The sequence below is a fragment of the Drosophila mauritiana genome, chromosome X (assembly GCF_004382145.1).
Source record: "Drosophila mauritiana strain mau12 chromosome X, ASM438214v1, whole genome shotgun sequence".
In the NCBI taxonomy this organism is placed as follows: domain Eukaryota; kingdom Metazoa; phylum Arthropoda; class Insecta; order Diptera; family Drosophilidae; genus Drosophila; species Drosophila mauritiana.
Window position 1 is genome coordinate 17,918,977 of NC_046672.1, and position 14,457 is coordinate 17,933,433.

At 47.7% G+C, this 14,457-nt stretch overlaps 5 protein-coding genes across 5 annotated transcripts; 4 read left to right on the plus strand and 1 right to left on the minus strand.

Annotated features, from left to right (window-relative positions):
• The first annotated feature begins 173 nt into the window (after positions 1-173).
• On the plus strand, positions 174-1,753 carry LOC117148108 (3-hydroxyacyl-CoA dehydrogenase type-2). Its single transcript, XM_033315326.1, has 2 exons — positions 174-311; positions 848-1,753. Exons 1-2 carry the CDS (start codon positions 303-305, stop codon positions 1,604-1,606), a joined length of 768 nt encoding a protein of 255 aa, XP_033171217.1. The 5' UTR covers positions 174-302; the 3' UTR covers positions 1,607-1,753.
• A 291-nt stretch (positions 1,754-2,044) lies between these two features.
• LOC117147003 (rho GTPase-activating protein 22) lies at positions 2,045-6,318 on the plus strand. Its single transcript, XM_033313683.1, is given in 8 exon segments — positions 2,045-2,327; positions 2,384-3,730; positions 3,998-5,362; positions 5,424-5,529; positions 5,596-5,778; positions 5,887-5,957; positions 5,960-6,001; positions 6,004-6,318. Coding segments are annotated over 6 exon segments (1,722 nt in total). The 5' UTR covers positions 2,045-2,327; positions 2,384-3,730; positions 3,998-4,173; the 3' UTR covers positions 6,135-6,318.
• Positions 6,319-6,418: 100 nt separating this feature from the next.
• Positions 6,419-10,247, minus strand: LOC117147002 (multivesicular body subunit 12A). The gene is made up of 6 exons (XM_033313682.1): positions 10,023-10,247; positions 8,418-8,634; positions 8,196-8,351; positions 7,781-8,135; positions 7,498-7,713; positions 6,419-7,430 (listed from the first exon to the last, which is right to left on the minus strand). The coding sequence occupies exons 2-6, from the start codon at positions 8,621-8,623 to the stop codon at positions 7,311-7,313; spliced, it is 1,053 nt and encodes a 350-aa protein (XP_033169573.1). The 5' UTR covers positions 8,624-8,634; positions 10,023-10,247; the 3' UTR covers positions 6,419-7,310.
• A 672-nt stretch (positions 10,248-10,919) lies between these two features.
• LOC117146923 (transcription initiation factor TFIID subunit 8) lies at positions 10,920-12,308 on the plus strand. Its single transcript, XM_033313552.1, has 4 exons — positions 10,920-11,143; positions 11,204-11,638; positions 11,693-11,821; positions 11,879-12,308. Exons 1-4 carry the CDS (start codon positions 10,996-10,998, stop codon positions 12,157-12,159), a joined length of 993 nt encoding a protein of 330 aa, XP_033169443.1. The 5' UTR covers positions 10,920-10,995; the 3' UTR covers positions 12,160-12,308.
• A 104-nt stretch (positions 12,309-12,412) lies between these two features.
• LOC117146922 lies at positions 12,413-14,442 on the plus strand. Its single transcript, XM_033313551.1, has 3 exons — positions 12,413-13,004; positions 13,070-13,544; positions 13,701-14,442. Exons 1-3 carry the CDS (start codon positions 12,640-12,642, stop codon positions 14,112-14,114), a joined length of 1,254 nt encoding a protein of 417 aa, XP_033169442.1. The 5' UTR covers positions 12,413-12,639; the 3' UTR covers positions 14,115-14,442.
• The last annotated feature ends 15 nt before the right edge of the window (positions 14,443-14,457 follow it).

The following is a 14,457-nucleotide window of genomic DNA, read 5'->3' on the forward strand; positions in this document are numbered from 1 at the left end:
TGTTTGCCTGCTGGAGGTAATTTATATTTAAAAGTTGTTCCAAAATACTACAAGCTAAAATATGATAAATTGCTTGCTGATAAACAAATTAATTTAAATTTAAATCAACTCTAAATTGAAAAGCAAAGCCATTCAGAGGAGCCCCCCTAGCCGGTAGTTTTAGGCAGTATTTTCAAGCGGCGCGCATACGGTCACACTGCACGGTTTCGAATCGCTTAACAAGTTTTTGTTTAAAAAGCTTTCCCGAGCACTCAGTAACCACCGCCTTTCGCACCCACAACACAACACCACCAGCCAGAACAATGATCAAGGTACGTGGGGTGCTGTAAATAAGGATCACACTGCGATTAGATGGGAATTAGTGCAGCAATAGCGGCCGATGACTCGGCGGCCGGGGTGCAAAGTCCAATTGGGATGTGAACTCGTGTCTATTATAAACATGGAGTCCCATAAATAACTGTATCTCTGCCCACAGCGATGTACCTTGTACCCATCCAACAATTAGCATTACTTCCCCACGAGTTATACAATAATACAATGCGGCTTATCGGGAAACTGGACACCGAACGCATCTGTCAGCTGCTTTCGAAATGATAAGATAAACCGGCATCGGATTATCAGTTTATATGCAAATTGGGGATCGTGCTATATCTATACAAACTCTTACAGACAGCTTTTCATGTTGTTGAAGATAAAGATCTCAGGTCCTACAGATCATATATTCTGCACCCTATAAGCTTATTCTGTTAAGATCCCTAAACCTTGATGTTGTAGTTGGGATTAAATGGAATGCAGTTCATTTTTAGAATCTATTTCCTTGCTAACTCCATGCCTTTCCGATCCGCAGAACGCCGTTTCCCTGGTGACCGGAGGAGCCTCTGGACTGGGCCGCGCCACCGCCGAGCGCCTGGCCAAGCAGGGCGCCAGCGTGATCCTGGCCGATCTGCCCTCCTCCAAGGGCAACGAGGTGGCCAAGGAGCTGGGCGACAAGGTGGTCTTCGTGCCCGTGGACGTGACCTCCGAGAAGGATGTGAGCGCCGCTCTGCAGACGGCCAAGGATAAGTTCGGTCGTCTGGATCTGACTGTGAACTGTGCAGGCACAGCCACCGCGGTGAAGACGTTCAACTTCAACAAGAACGTGGCGCACCGCCTTGAGGACTTCCAGCGGGTGATCAACATCAATACGGTGGGCACGTTCAATGTGATCCGTCTGTCCGCCGGACTGATGGGCGCCAATGAGCCCAACCAGGATGGACAACGCGGCGTGATCGTGAACACCGCCTCAGTGGCTGCCTTCGATGGCCAGATCGGCCAGGCGGCCTACTCCGCCTCTAAGGCAGCCGTGGTGGGCATGACCCTGCCCATTGCCCGCGACCTGAGCACCCAGGGCATCCGTATCTGCACCATTGCACCGGGTTTGTTCAACACACCCATGCTGGCCGCCCTGCCAGAGAAGGTGCGCACCTTCCTGGCCAAGTCCATACCGTTCCCGCAGCGCCTGGGCGAGCCCAGTGAGTACGCCCACCTGGTGCAGGCCATCTACGAGAATCCGCTGCTCAACGGCGAGGTTATCCGCATCGATGGTGCCCTGCGCATGATGCCCTAGATCCGGTCTGCGCGCGGTCTCGGACCTCTGGAAGTGGCTCGATCAGTTTGCATTTATCTATTGTCTAGTGGTTAAGCTGAAAAGTTTTATTATCTGTCCCGAAATTATGTAATAATTGCTATTAAACACACAATGTCACATTTCAAATTTTGGAGGCGCGTCTGCCTCCCGTTCATCAACACTGGATATATAAGGGGTAGCTGGGGTGTATTGACTGCATAGGTCGATGCAACAGGTGGATTCATTTATCGTAAGTCAATGTTATTACTGACATACTATTTGTAAAATTAATTCTTAAGCAATTCGTAGTTATAATAAGAAAATAGTTTACTATAAAATTTACAGTGTGGATATGAGCTTAAATTTTTATTGAATAAAAGGGTATCTCCAAGTGTTACCCCTTAAGAATTCCCTGTTTTTCCCGCAAGTTGGCAGCTCCGTTTCAAAATGTAAACAACGAACATTTGAAAATCGCTCTTCAGAAGATAATAATAATCGGTGCCGGGAACTTCGTAGGGCAGCTAGCTGGGATCAAGAGAATGTACCACCTGTCCAGCAAAAAGATCCCTTGGGAACACAAGACGCAGAGCAATTTAAATGGAAGGAATCCCCGGCAGGAAAGGATGCACTGGTCAACGAGGCTGCATTTTAAGTGAAGCATAACGAGATGGACACTGTGCTGGACTGTCCATACAGCGATTGCTAGAGCAGTGGGGGAACCGTGAGCCAGCAATATATTTTAATTTTTTCCCAACTTTAGTTGATTCCGCCTTCCAGCCTGCTGCGTCTACTGATGCTCCAGTTGCTCCATGTGGAACAGCAGTCAAAGCTCTGGAATTTGGACATGCGGAACCACCAAAAATATCGCAAGTGGTCTGAATGAAAGAAAAAGCTACGTCCAGAGCAGATGACAGATTCATCAGTCACCCAACAAGTGTTATCAGTGAAAAACCTGGTGCATCGTCGGCATCTCCAGATGATTTCGGACATTCAGAGATCTGGAGCTTTGCCGCATTAAAATGAAAATCTCCGCTCGATTCCTCGCAGCTTCAATGTTTCATCTGCCTGCTGAGGACCAATTCCCACCAAGAGAAACTGCGCCGGCAGCAGAACGAGCGGGAGAGCAAGCTATTTGCCTCCTGTTCCCCCAACTACGGGATGTTGCGGCTATTGGAGGAAGTGGTAAAGAACGTGGATAGCTACATGGTTCAGTGGACCAAGCACGATGATAGCCTTCGATTGTCCCAGATGTGGCAAGGGCTAGACACCCTAATGCCTCAAGCGACACACGGAGATCCACCACGAGCACAAAAGATCTCCAAATGAATGCAAAAGAAATAAGTCGTAATGGAATGTAGGAAGAAGCACCTAATTCGATTTTATTATCACCATGGTGTGCCGTGGAACCATTCAAAACATATACTTTAATGTGAGCCACCACTTTGAAACCACTTATCACACTATTTGCGATTAATCACCACCGGATATTGGGCAGTCGGTACTTCCTAAATATAAAAGCACTACTCTACCCATCACGACCGATTGGGTATATCTCCATGGGCTGGTCAAGGCCCTGACTTGCTCCAGTTACCCAGAAATTGCCAAAGTCCAAGTCGGCAGCTTACAGTAGCGATTCCCATTTGCCCAGTGAAAACAGAGCGATGCGAGTGGGGGATAGGAGAATAGCAACTCCTCCACTGGATTTCACACATAATCGTCCATCCAGTGACAGCCAGTTATATTTGTATGCGAGTGCTTTGGCATTTGTTTGGTTCTCCGAGCTATCTTATCTGGAGTGTCGGAGTGGCCTGCGAGTGTGGAACAATTGGAAGTGCGATAAGCGCCCACAGAATTCCAAACGCTCGCCCCAGCCAGTCAGTTGAAATCGGAGCTGCCTGCGAATTATCCACTATCCGTGACCGGCAATCGCGCCGCTGATACTGCGTCATCCGAGTGCGCCAAGGAAAAGTTTGATAACCCCAGGAAAACACAGAATCGGAAGACCCACAAGTGATTCGTGGTCAACTGGTGTGCAAGGTGTGGCTGTTGTTGCAGTTGGAGTTGCAACAGCATTGGGCAGCATTCCACGATTCGGCAGGAATAGGCTCTTGAAAAGCGGAAGAGGTGGGTGGTTACCACAGTGGGCACTGGCTAAGAAGTATGGCATCCATTGAAGGGCTGTACTTCATATGGATTTACTAGAGTTTGTCCTATTGTATCTTAAATTCATATATTTTGCAGTGAAAAACCACTTGGTTTTTCTACTTTGAATATTGAATATTTCAAGTAAACATAATTTGTAATTCCCAATGCTCACTGTGCTTTTGCTATCTGTACTTACATTCAATGGTCATAAACTAATTATAAACACGATTATTTCTTTTTGCACAGTTCCTACACTTGACGTCACTGGGACACGGGAGGAGAAGCAGTAGACGAAGGGAAGGGCTCTCCACTGGTCAGCTGCCTCACTGGCGCTGTGGCGATAAGCCCAAGTGCAGCCAATCGAGAAGAAGCCAGAGTGGAAGGGGTGTTGCGAACAACCCGATAGCGCCAAGCCCAGCATCATGCAGACGACGACAAGTCAGCGGCCAGTAACGCCTGGCACTCCAGACTCGGCGCATATCGTAATCGGCGCCGCGGGATTCGTGGCACACGAGAGACGCCAGCCCGGAAAGACCCTGATGAATTGCTTTCGCGATCGTTCCACGACGTCGTCGTCATCGTCGCAGGCCCAACACGCCTATGTGCGCGGTCACAGCGTCACCTCGAGCACTCTGTTTCGCCTGGAGGGCAGTGGTGGCTCCAATTGCACCTTGGACAAGGCGGGCAAGCAGGATAGCGGGCGGCCCGAGGCGGTCGTCCTACTCAGAGAGCTGAAAACCAGACCCAACAAGCTGGCGCTGCTCAAGAGCAGCAGCAGCAAGGATCTGACCCGCCTGTTTCTGGACGATTCAACCAACACAGCCGTGCTGGTGTCCAACACCAGCATAGATGTCTGCTCCTCGAATTCCAGCTCTGGCGGCAGTCCGGCGGTGGGCAGGTCCAAGTCCGGCAGGGATCGCCGCAATGGACTGGAGTGCTGCAGCAGCTGCTCCAAGCGCTGGCACGATCTCAAGCAGCGTATGCACACTCTGGAGCAGGATCTGCTAGTCCAGACCACATACAGCCAGGAGCTGGAGCAGAAGGTGGGCGAGATGAGTCGCCAGTTGACGGAACTGCTGCAGGAACGCGACAGGGATAGGGACAAGGATAAGCCGCGCTTCGCAGCCGCAGGCGGCGTGGCTGCGCCTGGCAAGCGGACTGCTCACGGCACTCCCAATGTCCGACCCTCGCGCCTGGTGGCCTGGATGAACCTGTCCAACTGGTTCAAGAGCAGACCCAGCGTGGAAACGCTGCGGGAACAGCGCATCTTCTTCGACGAGCCCTGCTTCGATACGGACCTGGAGATGGTCCTCAAGCACGACCAGCACCGCACTGTGCCGCGCATCGTTGTGGACTGCTGCGATCTTATCGAGCAAAAGTACCGCAGATCCACGCAGCCCATCGAGGGCATCTATCGGCAGTGCGGCGACTACAATAAAATCCAAACGCTGCGCTTTAGCATCGACGCCAACGACTACGATTCACTGCGTCAGCCGGACGTCGATATACACACGTTGACCGGCGTGCTGAAGCTCTTCCTGCGCGAAATCAAGAGTCCGCTGGTCAGTGTCAACGAGGCCAAGACCTTCATTGGCCAGCCCAATCAGTGGTGTAAGTTCGAAGGTATTCCTCTCCGAGTGCCCGCTTCTAATTCTCTCTTTCCTATGCGCAGTGTTAACCGATCTGTCAGCGAAGTTGGACTCCCTGAAAAGACTGATTCGTTCGCTGCCGGAGAGCAACCGGGACACCATGGACTACATCTTCGGGCACTTCAATAGGTTAGTGCGCCCCGCATAGCACAATATACATATGTATCGTCAAATAATATAAATTTGAATTTGCAGAATAACCAAGGTGCCGCTGCAGCAGATCAGCGCGGAAACGCTGTCCATATCGGTGACGCCGTCGATTTTCCACACGGTGCCGCAGGGCGTCCACATGCAGGATATCCAGCAACTTTTGCGCGAGGGCGAAACGCTGGCCGACTGCGTCAAGCTGATGATCGAGTACCAGGGGCGCATATTCGAGTAAGTGCGAGCCCCGCTGAGGAGGAGCAGCCCCCAGTCTCCCAGGTGATGGTCCATTTGGTTTCCGGGCGCCCGCCGCTACTGTTACCCACAAAACCCGAATTCCCGCCGCTTACGTCTCATCCAAACCGCTCACCTACTGTGCCGTTGTGTCGAACGCTTTGCTAACCACTCGAAAACCGAAATCCTCAACCTGAACCCCCACTGTACCTGCCACACCTATACCCACTCCCGAATCCGTTTCCAATCCCGATCACGTCGTCTACAGATGCACCGCCGATCGCCGCCGCCTGAGCATGCGCAACCTGAAGAAGACTCTGTCGCAGCCGGACCTGCTCTTCCACAATCTATTTTGAGCTGACGACCATTGGATCCTTCATCCCAGAGAGAGCACTGTACATATGGAATGACTTAAGGCCCCGCTAGCTATTGTGTCCTAGGATTATTTTTTATATTCTTACTTTATCAACTAACTTTTGTACTTATGTTTACTATTATAAACTAAAACTAATTGTTTGCTGAATTTGATATCTTCAATAATTATTTGAACTGACTAATGCTCAGATGGACTTACGAAATCACGAGCCACGTTTATCCCAAAGCTCTTCTGCCGCTGAATCATCAGAAAGAAGACTCGATATTGTAATTTCAGTGGCGTATATATATATTTTTTTCTTGTATTTGAACTGCTATATAACATGGTGGGGTATTTTTTTCGGGAGTAAAGGGTAGAAAAGGAGCTGGGACTGTGGATGACGGGGACGGAGGCAGCTGGGAAGAATCTATGATTTTGCAATACAGTCTAATCGTCACTACAGCTAATATGTAATAGATATATGTTTTTAAAAACCAACTGGTTTTAAGTGCTATGTGGCCTATAAACGTGAGTGTATATATATATATTAGATATATGCTTGTATGTACTAGGTTTATTTTAGCTTTAGTCCGCTTTCTGGACTTGATTCAACATTAACATTACACTCATGGACATATGTGGTACATAGGTGTATACACATGTATGTACATGTATCTTATGCGTCGGCCTCTCGAAATACATATGCGAATGCGTAAAGTAGAGCCATCTAATGTGTAGCGCTTCTAAATTAATGACAAAACATTGCGCTCGCTCTTTTGATCACAATTTGATTTGGGGTTAATCGATGCATGTATGTATATGAATGATTTCTATGATGTAAATAGGTAGGATTCTGATTCGGTTGCTTTCCAATGAGGGGTTCTACGAAACTGAGGTGTTTGATTGCTCGGGCGAGCATCCAAATTAGATACATATCGAAGGCACAGGAATATTACACACATTTTACTCTAAGGGGCCGGGGTCCTCAGAACTTAATTTCAACTGAATAACTACTGGGTTGACCATGGCAGCTACACGCCACACGCGCATCTATTTGCGATTGGATCAAGCTTACGCTAAACTAAATATAAAATCCACTCATTTCCGGTTCTTTGCTTTGCTGTTTACATTTGCCCAACCATCAATTTGCGACGCTCCCGTTGAAAGTTTTGCAATATTACTTAAAGAACGGGTTCTTAGATGCTGATGACTTCATGGTGCACAAGATCTGACGTTCCAGCTGAAAGTCATAGTCCAGGGACTTGAGCAGCGTAGAGATTTCTGGCAGTGTGGGTATCTATGCATACATATTTCGAATATCGAATTAGAGCGAGAGGTTAAAAGCCACTGGCTGCTTCACTCACATCATTCACAGCTTGGTTGCGCTGCAGCCTAACGTCCATGGCGAAAGGCACTCCCTCCAGCTCGGTGTAGGTGCCCAAGGTGCCCGTTCCGCCGTAAGTACCGTGTCCTCCTGCGGAACACGCTGGCCGCGGTGGAGCCGGTCGCTGTGGCGACTTTATTTGATAGTTGGCTTGGATCTCCTCATAGTCATGGTGTTCAGTCGGTGGTTGTGGCAGCTGTTCGGTGAAATGGGCAAGCATTGACAGTAATTGAAGACGCAATTGACTCGGAGGCACGACTTACTGGTCCACGTGAGTTGCGTTGACCCTGGAGATTCAGGCGGTTCAGGGCCTGCTCCACCTCACAGGTGGCTGGAGCTGGCAATCCTCCACCTGGCACTGGCGGCGAGAGGCGCACTGGGATCGCGCTCGTTTTGTAGCAGATAAGCACTCCGTTGATATCGCCGGCCAGCTTAAAGCCATCGGGCGCTGCCTTCAACTTGGAGCAGAGTATTATGTCGGTGACCGCCTGGGTCACAGTGCCGCGCTTGGAGAGCTTGTAGATCAGCTGCCGCTTGCGCCAGGCCTTCTGGTCGCTGTCTGCAGTGCGGGAGACCTGCGAGAATTCCTTGGGCGGCGGCGTTTTATCCGAAATCACTCTGAAAACCAAGTGGATTTTGATTATAAACGAACAGGAGATGGAATCCAGTTGAGCTCACTGTAGGGTCTCCACCACGTATTCCGGCAGGCCCTCGGACTTGGACAGGCAGAGGTAGCGTGTGTTCTGGCGTCCGAACAGGCTGTAGTCGCGCCATAGGTCCGCATCCGAATCCTGGTCGTAGGTGCGGCTTATGGCACTGAAGTTCTTCGGGCAACTAAAACGTACAAAAGTTATTAGTATGGACAAATCACTGTCAAACGGGCCACTACTGCACACTAACCGCTCGAAATCCTCGACGATGTGCAGCGAGGTGATCGGTCGATTGTCCGGCAGGAAGCTCATGATGGAGTTGAACACATTAGTGGTGCTGGCCGAGCCAGCTCCATTGGTCGCCTCCAGCGGAGTACCCAGTAGAGCTGCCGTGGACAATGCCGCGTTGGGTGCTCCACCGATGCCGCTTTGGATGTGCTTGCCCACTTTGTTCATCGCTCGGATTCCTGAGGCAAATTCACAGACAGAACAATTAGTAAGCTGACAATTTGAGTTATGGCTCCTAGATGTATACATTTTTTTTAAAGGTAAAAAAATGTACACAATATGCAAGTTAAGTTTATGGAGGGAACGTTGGTTTTAAGACCATTTTAGGGTTCACTTTGTTGAGCTTTTGGCTTAACTGGAGCTTAATTAGATAGTGAAAAGAATGTTGGCTTTTCTTGGTTGTCAGTAAACCAATGTATTCTTACAATTTGAAACTAATTTGGGTATTTTTTGTTAAATTGTTTATGTAGCAGCACAAAACACTTTGAAATACAAACCGGTACTGATACCGAGTTATATCTGATCTCTGTTGGTGGTGGTGATGATAATGTCGATCTGGTGGTGCTTTTTCCCGCCCCACACCAGTGATTCATGATCGTGCTGCTGTGTTTTTTGCATGGCATTCTTTTGTAGGTCGCCACACCAGGGCCAGGTCCGAGTTTCTCTTTGACCACTCTCACATGCTCACGTCGCCAAAGAAATTAAGTAAACAAACGCAGCCGCATGTTCGAGTGCGCACTTTACAATGGCATAGAATGGAGGAGATGAGACTCTCTTTTTTATAGTTTTGTGTGTTTTCCCGATTGTCAATATGTTTTGTATTTAATTACTGATAAGATATACATAGCCAGGTGACGGCCCGCAGCTCTGAGTCATCTGTAAAACTGCAAAAACCCACAGCCAAATGCAATAAATGCTCGTCTAAAAGAAATCAAAATAAAAGTCGGAACAGGTATAACCCACAAACAAAACAAACCAACCAAGGCAGTGCTTGTTTGGTTAAAACATTAATTATTGATATGAAAAAAATCTGGGTAAAAGGTCAGAGGTGCCATTATGTGATCAATGAAATGAATTCCGTTCTGTTTACCATTACGTAAAAGTGTTTACAGGGAGATACTATACTATATTAGCTCAAAATGTACTACTATTAACTGTTTTTAATTATATTGTTTATCATAGTAATATCCCATTAATACATCGATCATTAATCAAGATCTTATTTTTCCCTGTGCACAGACACTTTCTAAGGTTTCGAAATGAAAACTCTTTGGCGCGCAGACAAAGAAATGGGATTACGGCTAGTACATATGTATATGTACTACAAGACTGGGCAAGTGGTGAAACTCCGGCTGATAACCAAAGTGGAGCACGGAGCACGGAGCTTAAAAATAGAAACCATTCGAAAAAGGCCGCACACGATTCCAATTATAAGTGCAAATTGCCAGGAAGTTCGAGTGGATATACTCAGCCATCCATTTATACATTTGTTCTATCCCCCATCCTAAAAACATTAGTCAACGCAGCATCCACACACATCCAACCATATCCATTCATATATACGTACACAATTAACGATTCCCGATGGAGCGATTCGGGTTCGGATTACGACTATAGCGCCAGGGGGCCCGGTCCACTCGGTGACTCTGCGATCGCACTATGCAGCCCGGCGCCTCATTAGCTGCATTTAATTGAACAATTAACGATTTACGCCCGATCCGGTCGCCCGATTTAGTTTAATTTACTTCCGAGTACGTTCGTCTTCTATTGTTTGGCAAAGAACAACAAAAAATACACTAATTTGTTGGAGATGGTGCACCTGCGATGCACTCCTTTCTATATATCGATTGTTTTTGAACCAACCATCGACTATCGATGTTAGCCCAGTCATAATATTATATTAAAGAAATTATAAGGCAATTGGAGGAATCTATGATATAGTGCATTGCTTAGTAATATGGTATAGTAAAATTCTACAGTAATAATTACTTAAATAGTAGTAATATAGTGGAGTAAAATTTTCTTATAATATGTTATTGCTGCGCAATGCAGCTTATTAATAAGTTGATGCCTCAGCGATTTTGATTAATAATGGTTGAGAATTTATCTTAAAAAGATGCTGTAAACTAATGCACAGGGAATAAATCACTAGCTTGTTGGAATAATTAAAAATTGCCTGTTTTTATAAATCTATAATTCAACTTTTGCTATTCTTTATTTTCTAAGACTTAGTTCAGAGTTTAAAATGTGTTTCATTAATTTAACAATCTCTGGTGGCGTGTTTTTCCACTGAGCTTTTCAATAAACTCTTAAGAACTGCAAAATTAGGTTTTTTATTGCCAAGCCTTGGCTTAAACTAATATTAAATCTTAATGCCAGATGAAATATTAAAATAACCAGTGGAGCTGCGCATGAACTCATAAGAAGCATTGCGCCGATAGCTGTAGTCGATAGTGCCCAACAGTGCCATCACTAGCCGCTAAAGTGGCAATATTCACTTCGGTTTCCACTTTAGCATAAACAAATTGAATTCTGTCTCCATGGAGAAGGTGGAGGCGGTAACAGTTCCCAATGTGGATCCCTATCGTCGGATCCTAAACAAGGCTGTGTCCCAGCTGCTAGTGGACAAAGGCGCCGGCCAGGCGAGCAACCAAAGCCTGGAGACGCTAACCCAGATGCTGCAGGCGTGTAAGTTGACATTGGGATTACCATTTTGTACCAGAATAATCATTTAGCACGCCATTCCAGTGCTCTGGGAGATCGGAAACTCGGCGCATAACTACTGCGAGCTGAGTGGACGCACCATGCCCACCGTGGGCGATGTCAGCTTGGCCCTGATCAACATGGGCATCTCGATCTCCAATTTGGATCCGTACATGCGCAAGGAGACTCACGTGCCCATTCCACTGCCGCCACAGCAGACGCAGCAGCGCCCGCTGAGCCTGCTGCAAGCGGGCATCAAGGCCCCGCATCCCCACTATGTGCCCAGCTACTTTCCGCCCATGCCCGATCCGCACGCCTACATACGAACGCCGACGCACAAGCAGCCGGTTACAGAGTACGAAGCCATCAGGGAGAAGGCCGCCTGCCAGAAGCGGGACATCGAGAAGGCGCTCACAAAGTTCCTCTGCAAGACCACGGAGACGAACAACCTCTTTCCCACCGAGGACAACATGTTTCCTTGTAAGAGGCACCATAATCATCCAGCGAACAATATTTAATAACTCTTTTTTTCAGTAATTGCCTGCAAACCGGCCTTTCCTCCCTATGCAGCCGCTTTAAATCCCACAGATCAGGTGTTTGACTTCGAGGAGCTGGAGTACCACTATCTGGTGGCCAATCGCACAGAAGATGAGCCCAGTAAAGGTGCGTTTCTTTCAAATAGTCAGATGTCACGAGTGCTAACACTTTCCACCCTTTCAGATGAGGGCGAAGAGGGCGATAGCGAGAACGAGGAGATGGATGGCGACAAGTCCAAGGAGGAGAAGCCCGAGATAGATATCAAGCCCAATTCCAACACGAACAAGGCCATTTTGGACAACCCCAACATCGATAATCCCTATTTGCGCGCGGCTACTCTGCCCAAGCGATCCAAAAATTGCCCAACACCCGGAACCATGCCCAGCAGGAGTCTGGCCACCACGGCGCCAACGATACGAACGCCCTCCACTCTGGAGATAACCAAAACTAGCCTTCAAGAGTAGCAAGCGTTTTTAATGATGGTTAGAAAATGTAAACTCTCCTATTTTTTTTGTACAACTTTCAACAATTGCACTCGTATTGTGCATTCAGAAAATTTATAATGTAGTTTTAGGTTCAAATAGTAGGACTAATATATTTTCTATTATACTTACATATTTGGTATCTTTCTGTTTGAACTGAAGACATAGAGAAGTTGGTCCTCCAAAATATCACAATATTTCGTGTTATATTTAAATATCAAAATAAATTTGTACCCCAGCCGCGATCTGTGCTCGAAGATCTGCAAATCGGCTATGTTCTTCAATCTGCAAACCGCTAATCCAGCGGCAAATGCACTTCCATCAAGGCAATTGAGGAAGGTCCAGTCGTGCCCTGTCCATTAAGATCAATTAGACAACAAATGAGGCATCGGCAAGTGCTCTCCGAGATTTTGCATAAAAAGCCGGCTGTTCACCGCCACAATTGCAATTTACGGATACACGATGTCGGACGCACTGGAGGAGCCACCACTGTACCTTACGCCGCAGTTCTTCAGGCGCACCCTGGAGCATGGATTGCAGCAGCTGGACCTGCAGGTCATCGGTGTCCAGCTGACCAATCTGACGCGCGGCGGGGAGAACTACTGCAGCAACATCTACCGCGCTCAGATTAAGTATCGCAATGCCGAGAGCTGCGTCCTGGAGACATCCCTGATCGTCAAGTCCATGCCGGACGAGAAGCAGGCCATCCTGGCCCGCCTGCACATTTACAACAAGGAGACGCTTTTCTACATGCACATCAAGCCCAAGCTGGAGGCACTCATGTGGAGGGCGGTGGATAGTTCCAGTGCCTGGACCTTGGCTCCCAAGTGGGTTCTCCAAGCTGCAGTGTGTCTAGGATCAATGAGGAGTAAATCTAGTTTTCCATTTGCAGGCACTACTACTCCACCACCCAGCCGGAGCAGACGATCATCCTGGAGGACCTGTGCGCCGCAGGCTATCAGCTGAAGTGCCGCCAGCTGGGTCTGGACTTTGACCACGCCGCTCTGGTGCTGGCCAAACTGGCCGAATACCATGCCCTCACCATGGCCATGGCCGAACGGGAGCCGGAAACGATTGTGGACCGCTATCCCTTCGGTCTGCTCCACATGGATGCCATCAACTCGGAGCCCTTCAAGCTGCTCTTCGGCACTCAGCTCCTAAAGCTGGCCGCTCTGGTCGGTGACTGTGAGGGATTCGGTGGGATCACCACGAAGCTCTATCGCTACCACGAGCACTTCACCGAGCGAGTCCTGAAGGCAGTGTACCCACTGCGCGGCAACCATAACGTGCTCAATCACGGCGATCTTTGGGTGAACAACATATTCTTCAAGTACGATGCGGAGTACACGGTGCAGCAGGTGAAGATTGTAAGTACAAAATGGATGCCCACAAAATTGAGGCTTCCAGCAATCTCCAATATTATTTTATTTATTTCTTCATAAACTGACTAAGAGCTTGTAGCTAGTTACTAGTTTACATCAGAATCGACCGATCTTTAGACGCCCATTTTACTGCCACTTCAGATTGACTTCCAGCTGTGCTTCTACGGCAGCCTGGGCTTCGACATCAACTACTTCCTGAACACCAGCTTGGAACTGGAGGTGCTACGTGACCGGCGGCAGGAGCTCGTCGACATCTACTACAGGTCCCTAGTGGACTGCCTGAAGCATCTGCCCTGGTCCAAGGAGCTGCCCAGCTATGAGGATATCATGGATGAAATCAGGAAGCGCGAGGCCTACGGTTTCTTCGTGGCTTTTGGATTTTTCCCGCTGATGAGCATGATCGGTGTGGATTCCGAGGACAACTCACTGAAGAACTTCCACGACGAGACATTCGCCAGGCAGAAGGTGCAGCTCATGTTCGAGGGAAACACTCGCACGCTAGAGAGCCTCAAGTGCACCCTGAAACGTCTGGACGAGTTGAAACTGTTCGACTAGACGGTTTATAGTTCGTAAATACTTTTTTTTTGTCTATTTTCAAATAAATTATAAAGGCCTTGTTGAATTTGTACATGTTCCAAAGCCGTTGAATCAAACCAAAAACCCATTCTATTAGAAACAATAAAGCACTATGTAGTTTACCCCTTAAAAATGCATGGTTATACCATTACAATATACTATGCAATAAAATTGTTGCCATTCATTTTCAATATCGCTGTCTTTTCATTCAAAACTATACTGTATTTATGATATTCGAGATCGTGAGTTCTCGATCCCCTCCTGAAAATCTCAACCATTTTAAAGATTATTTCGCTCAGTGTTTGTGTGCAAAAGATGATTT

What these genes read in the sequence shown, in the direction of transcription:
- LOC117146922 (XM_033313551.1), top strand. Translation starts at nt 12,640, where the DNA reads ATGTCGGACGCACTGGAGGAGCCACCACTGTACCTTACGCCGCAGTTC. An exon ending in GCCTGGACCTTGGCTCCCAA is followed by an intron (nt 13,005 to 13,069) that starts GTGGGTTCTCCA and finishes TTCCATTTGCAG; the next exon opens with GCACTACTACTCCACCACCC. An exon ending in CGGTGCAGCAGGTGAAGATT is followed by an intron (nt 13,545 to 13,700) that starts GTAAGTACAAAA and finishes CTGCCACTTCAG; the next exon opens with ATTGACTTCCAGCTGTGCTT.
- LOC117147002 (XM_033313682.1), bottom strand. Translation starts at nt 8,623, where the DNA reads ATGAACAAAGTGGGCAAGCACATCCAAAGCGGCATCGGTGGAGCACCC. An exon ending in AACGCAACTCACGTGGACCA is followed by an intron (nt 7,714 to 7,780) that starts GTAAGTCGTGCC and finishes TTCACCGAACAG; the next exon opens with CTGCCACAACCACCGACTGA. An exon ending in GCAACCAAGCTGTGAATGAT is followed by an intron (nt 7,431 to 7,497) that starts GTGAGTGAAGCA and finishes ATGTATGCATAG; the next exon opens with ATACCCACACTGCCAGAAAT.
- LOC117146923 (XM_033313552.1), top strand. Translation starts at nt 10,996, where the DNA reads ATGGAGAAGGTGGAGGCGGTAACAGTTCCCAATGTGGATCCCTATCGT. An exon ending in AACCCAGATGCTGCAGGCGT is followed by an intron (nt 11,144 to 11,203) that starts GTAAGTTGACAT and finishes ACGCCATTCCAG; the next exon opens with TGCTCTGGGAGATCGGAAAC. An exon ending in AGAAGATGAGCCCAGTAAAG is followed by an intron (nt 11,822 to 11,878) that starts GTGCGTTTCTTT and finishes CCACCCTTTCAG; the next exon opens with ATGAGGGCGAAGAGGGCGAT.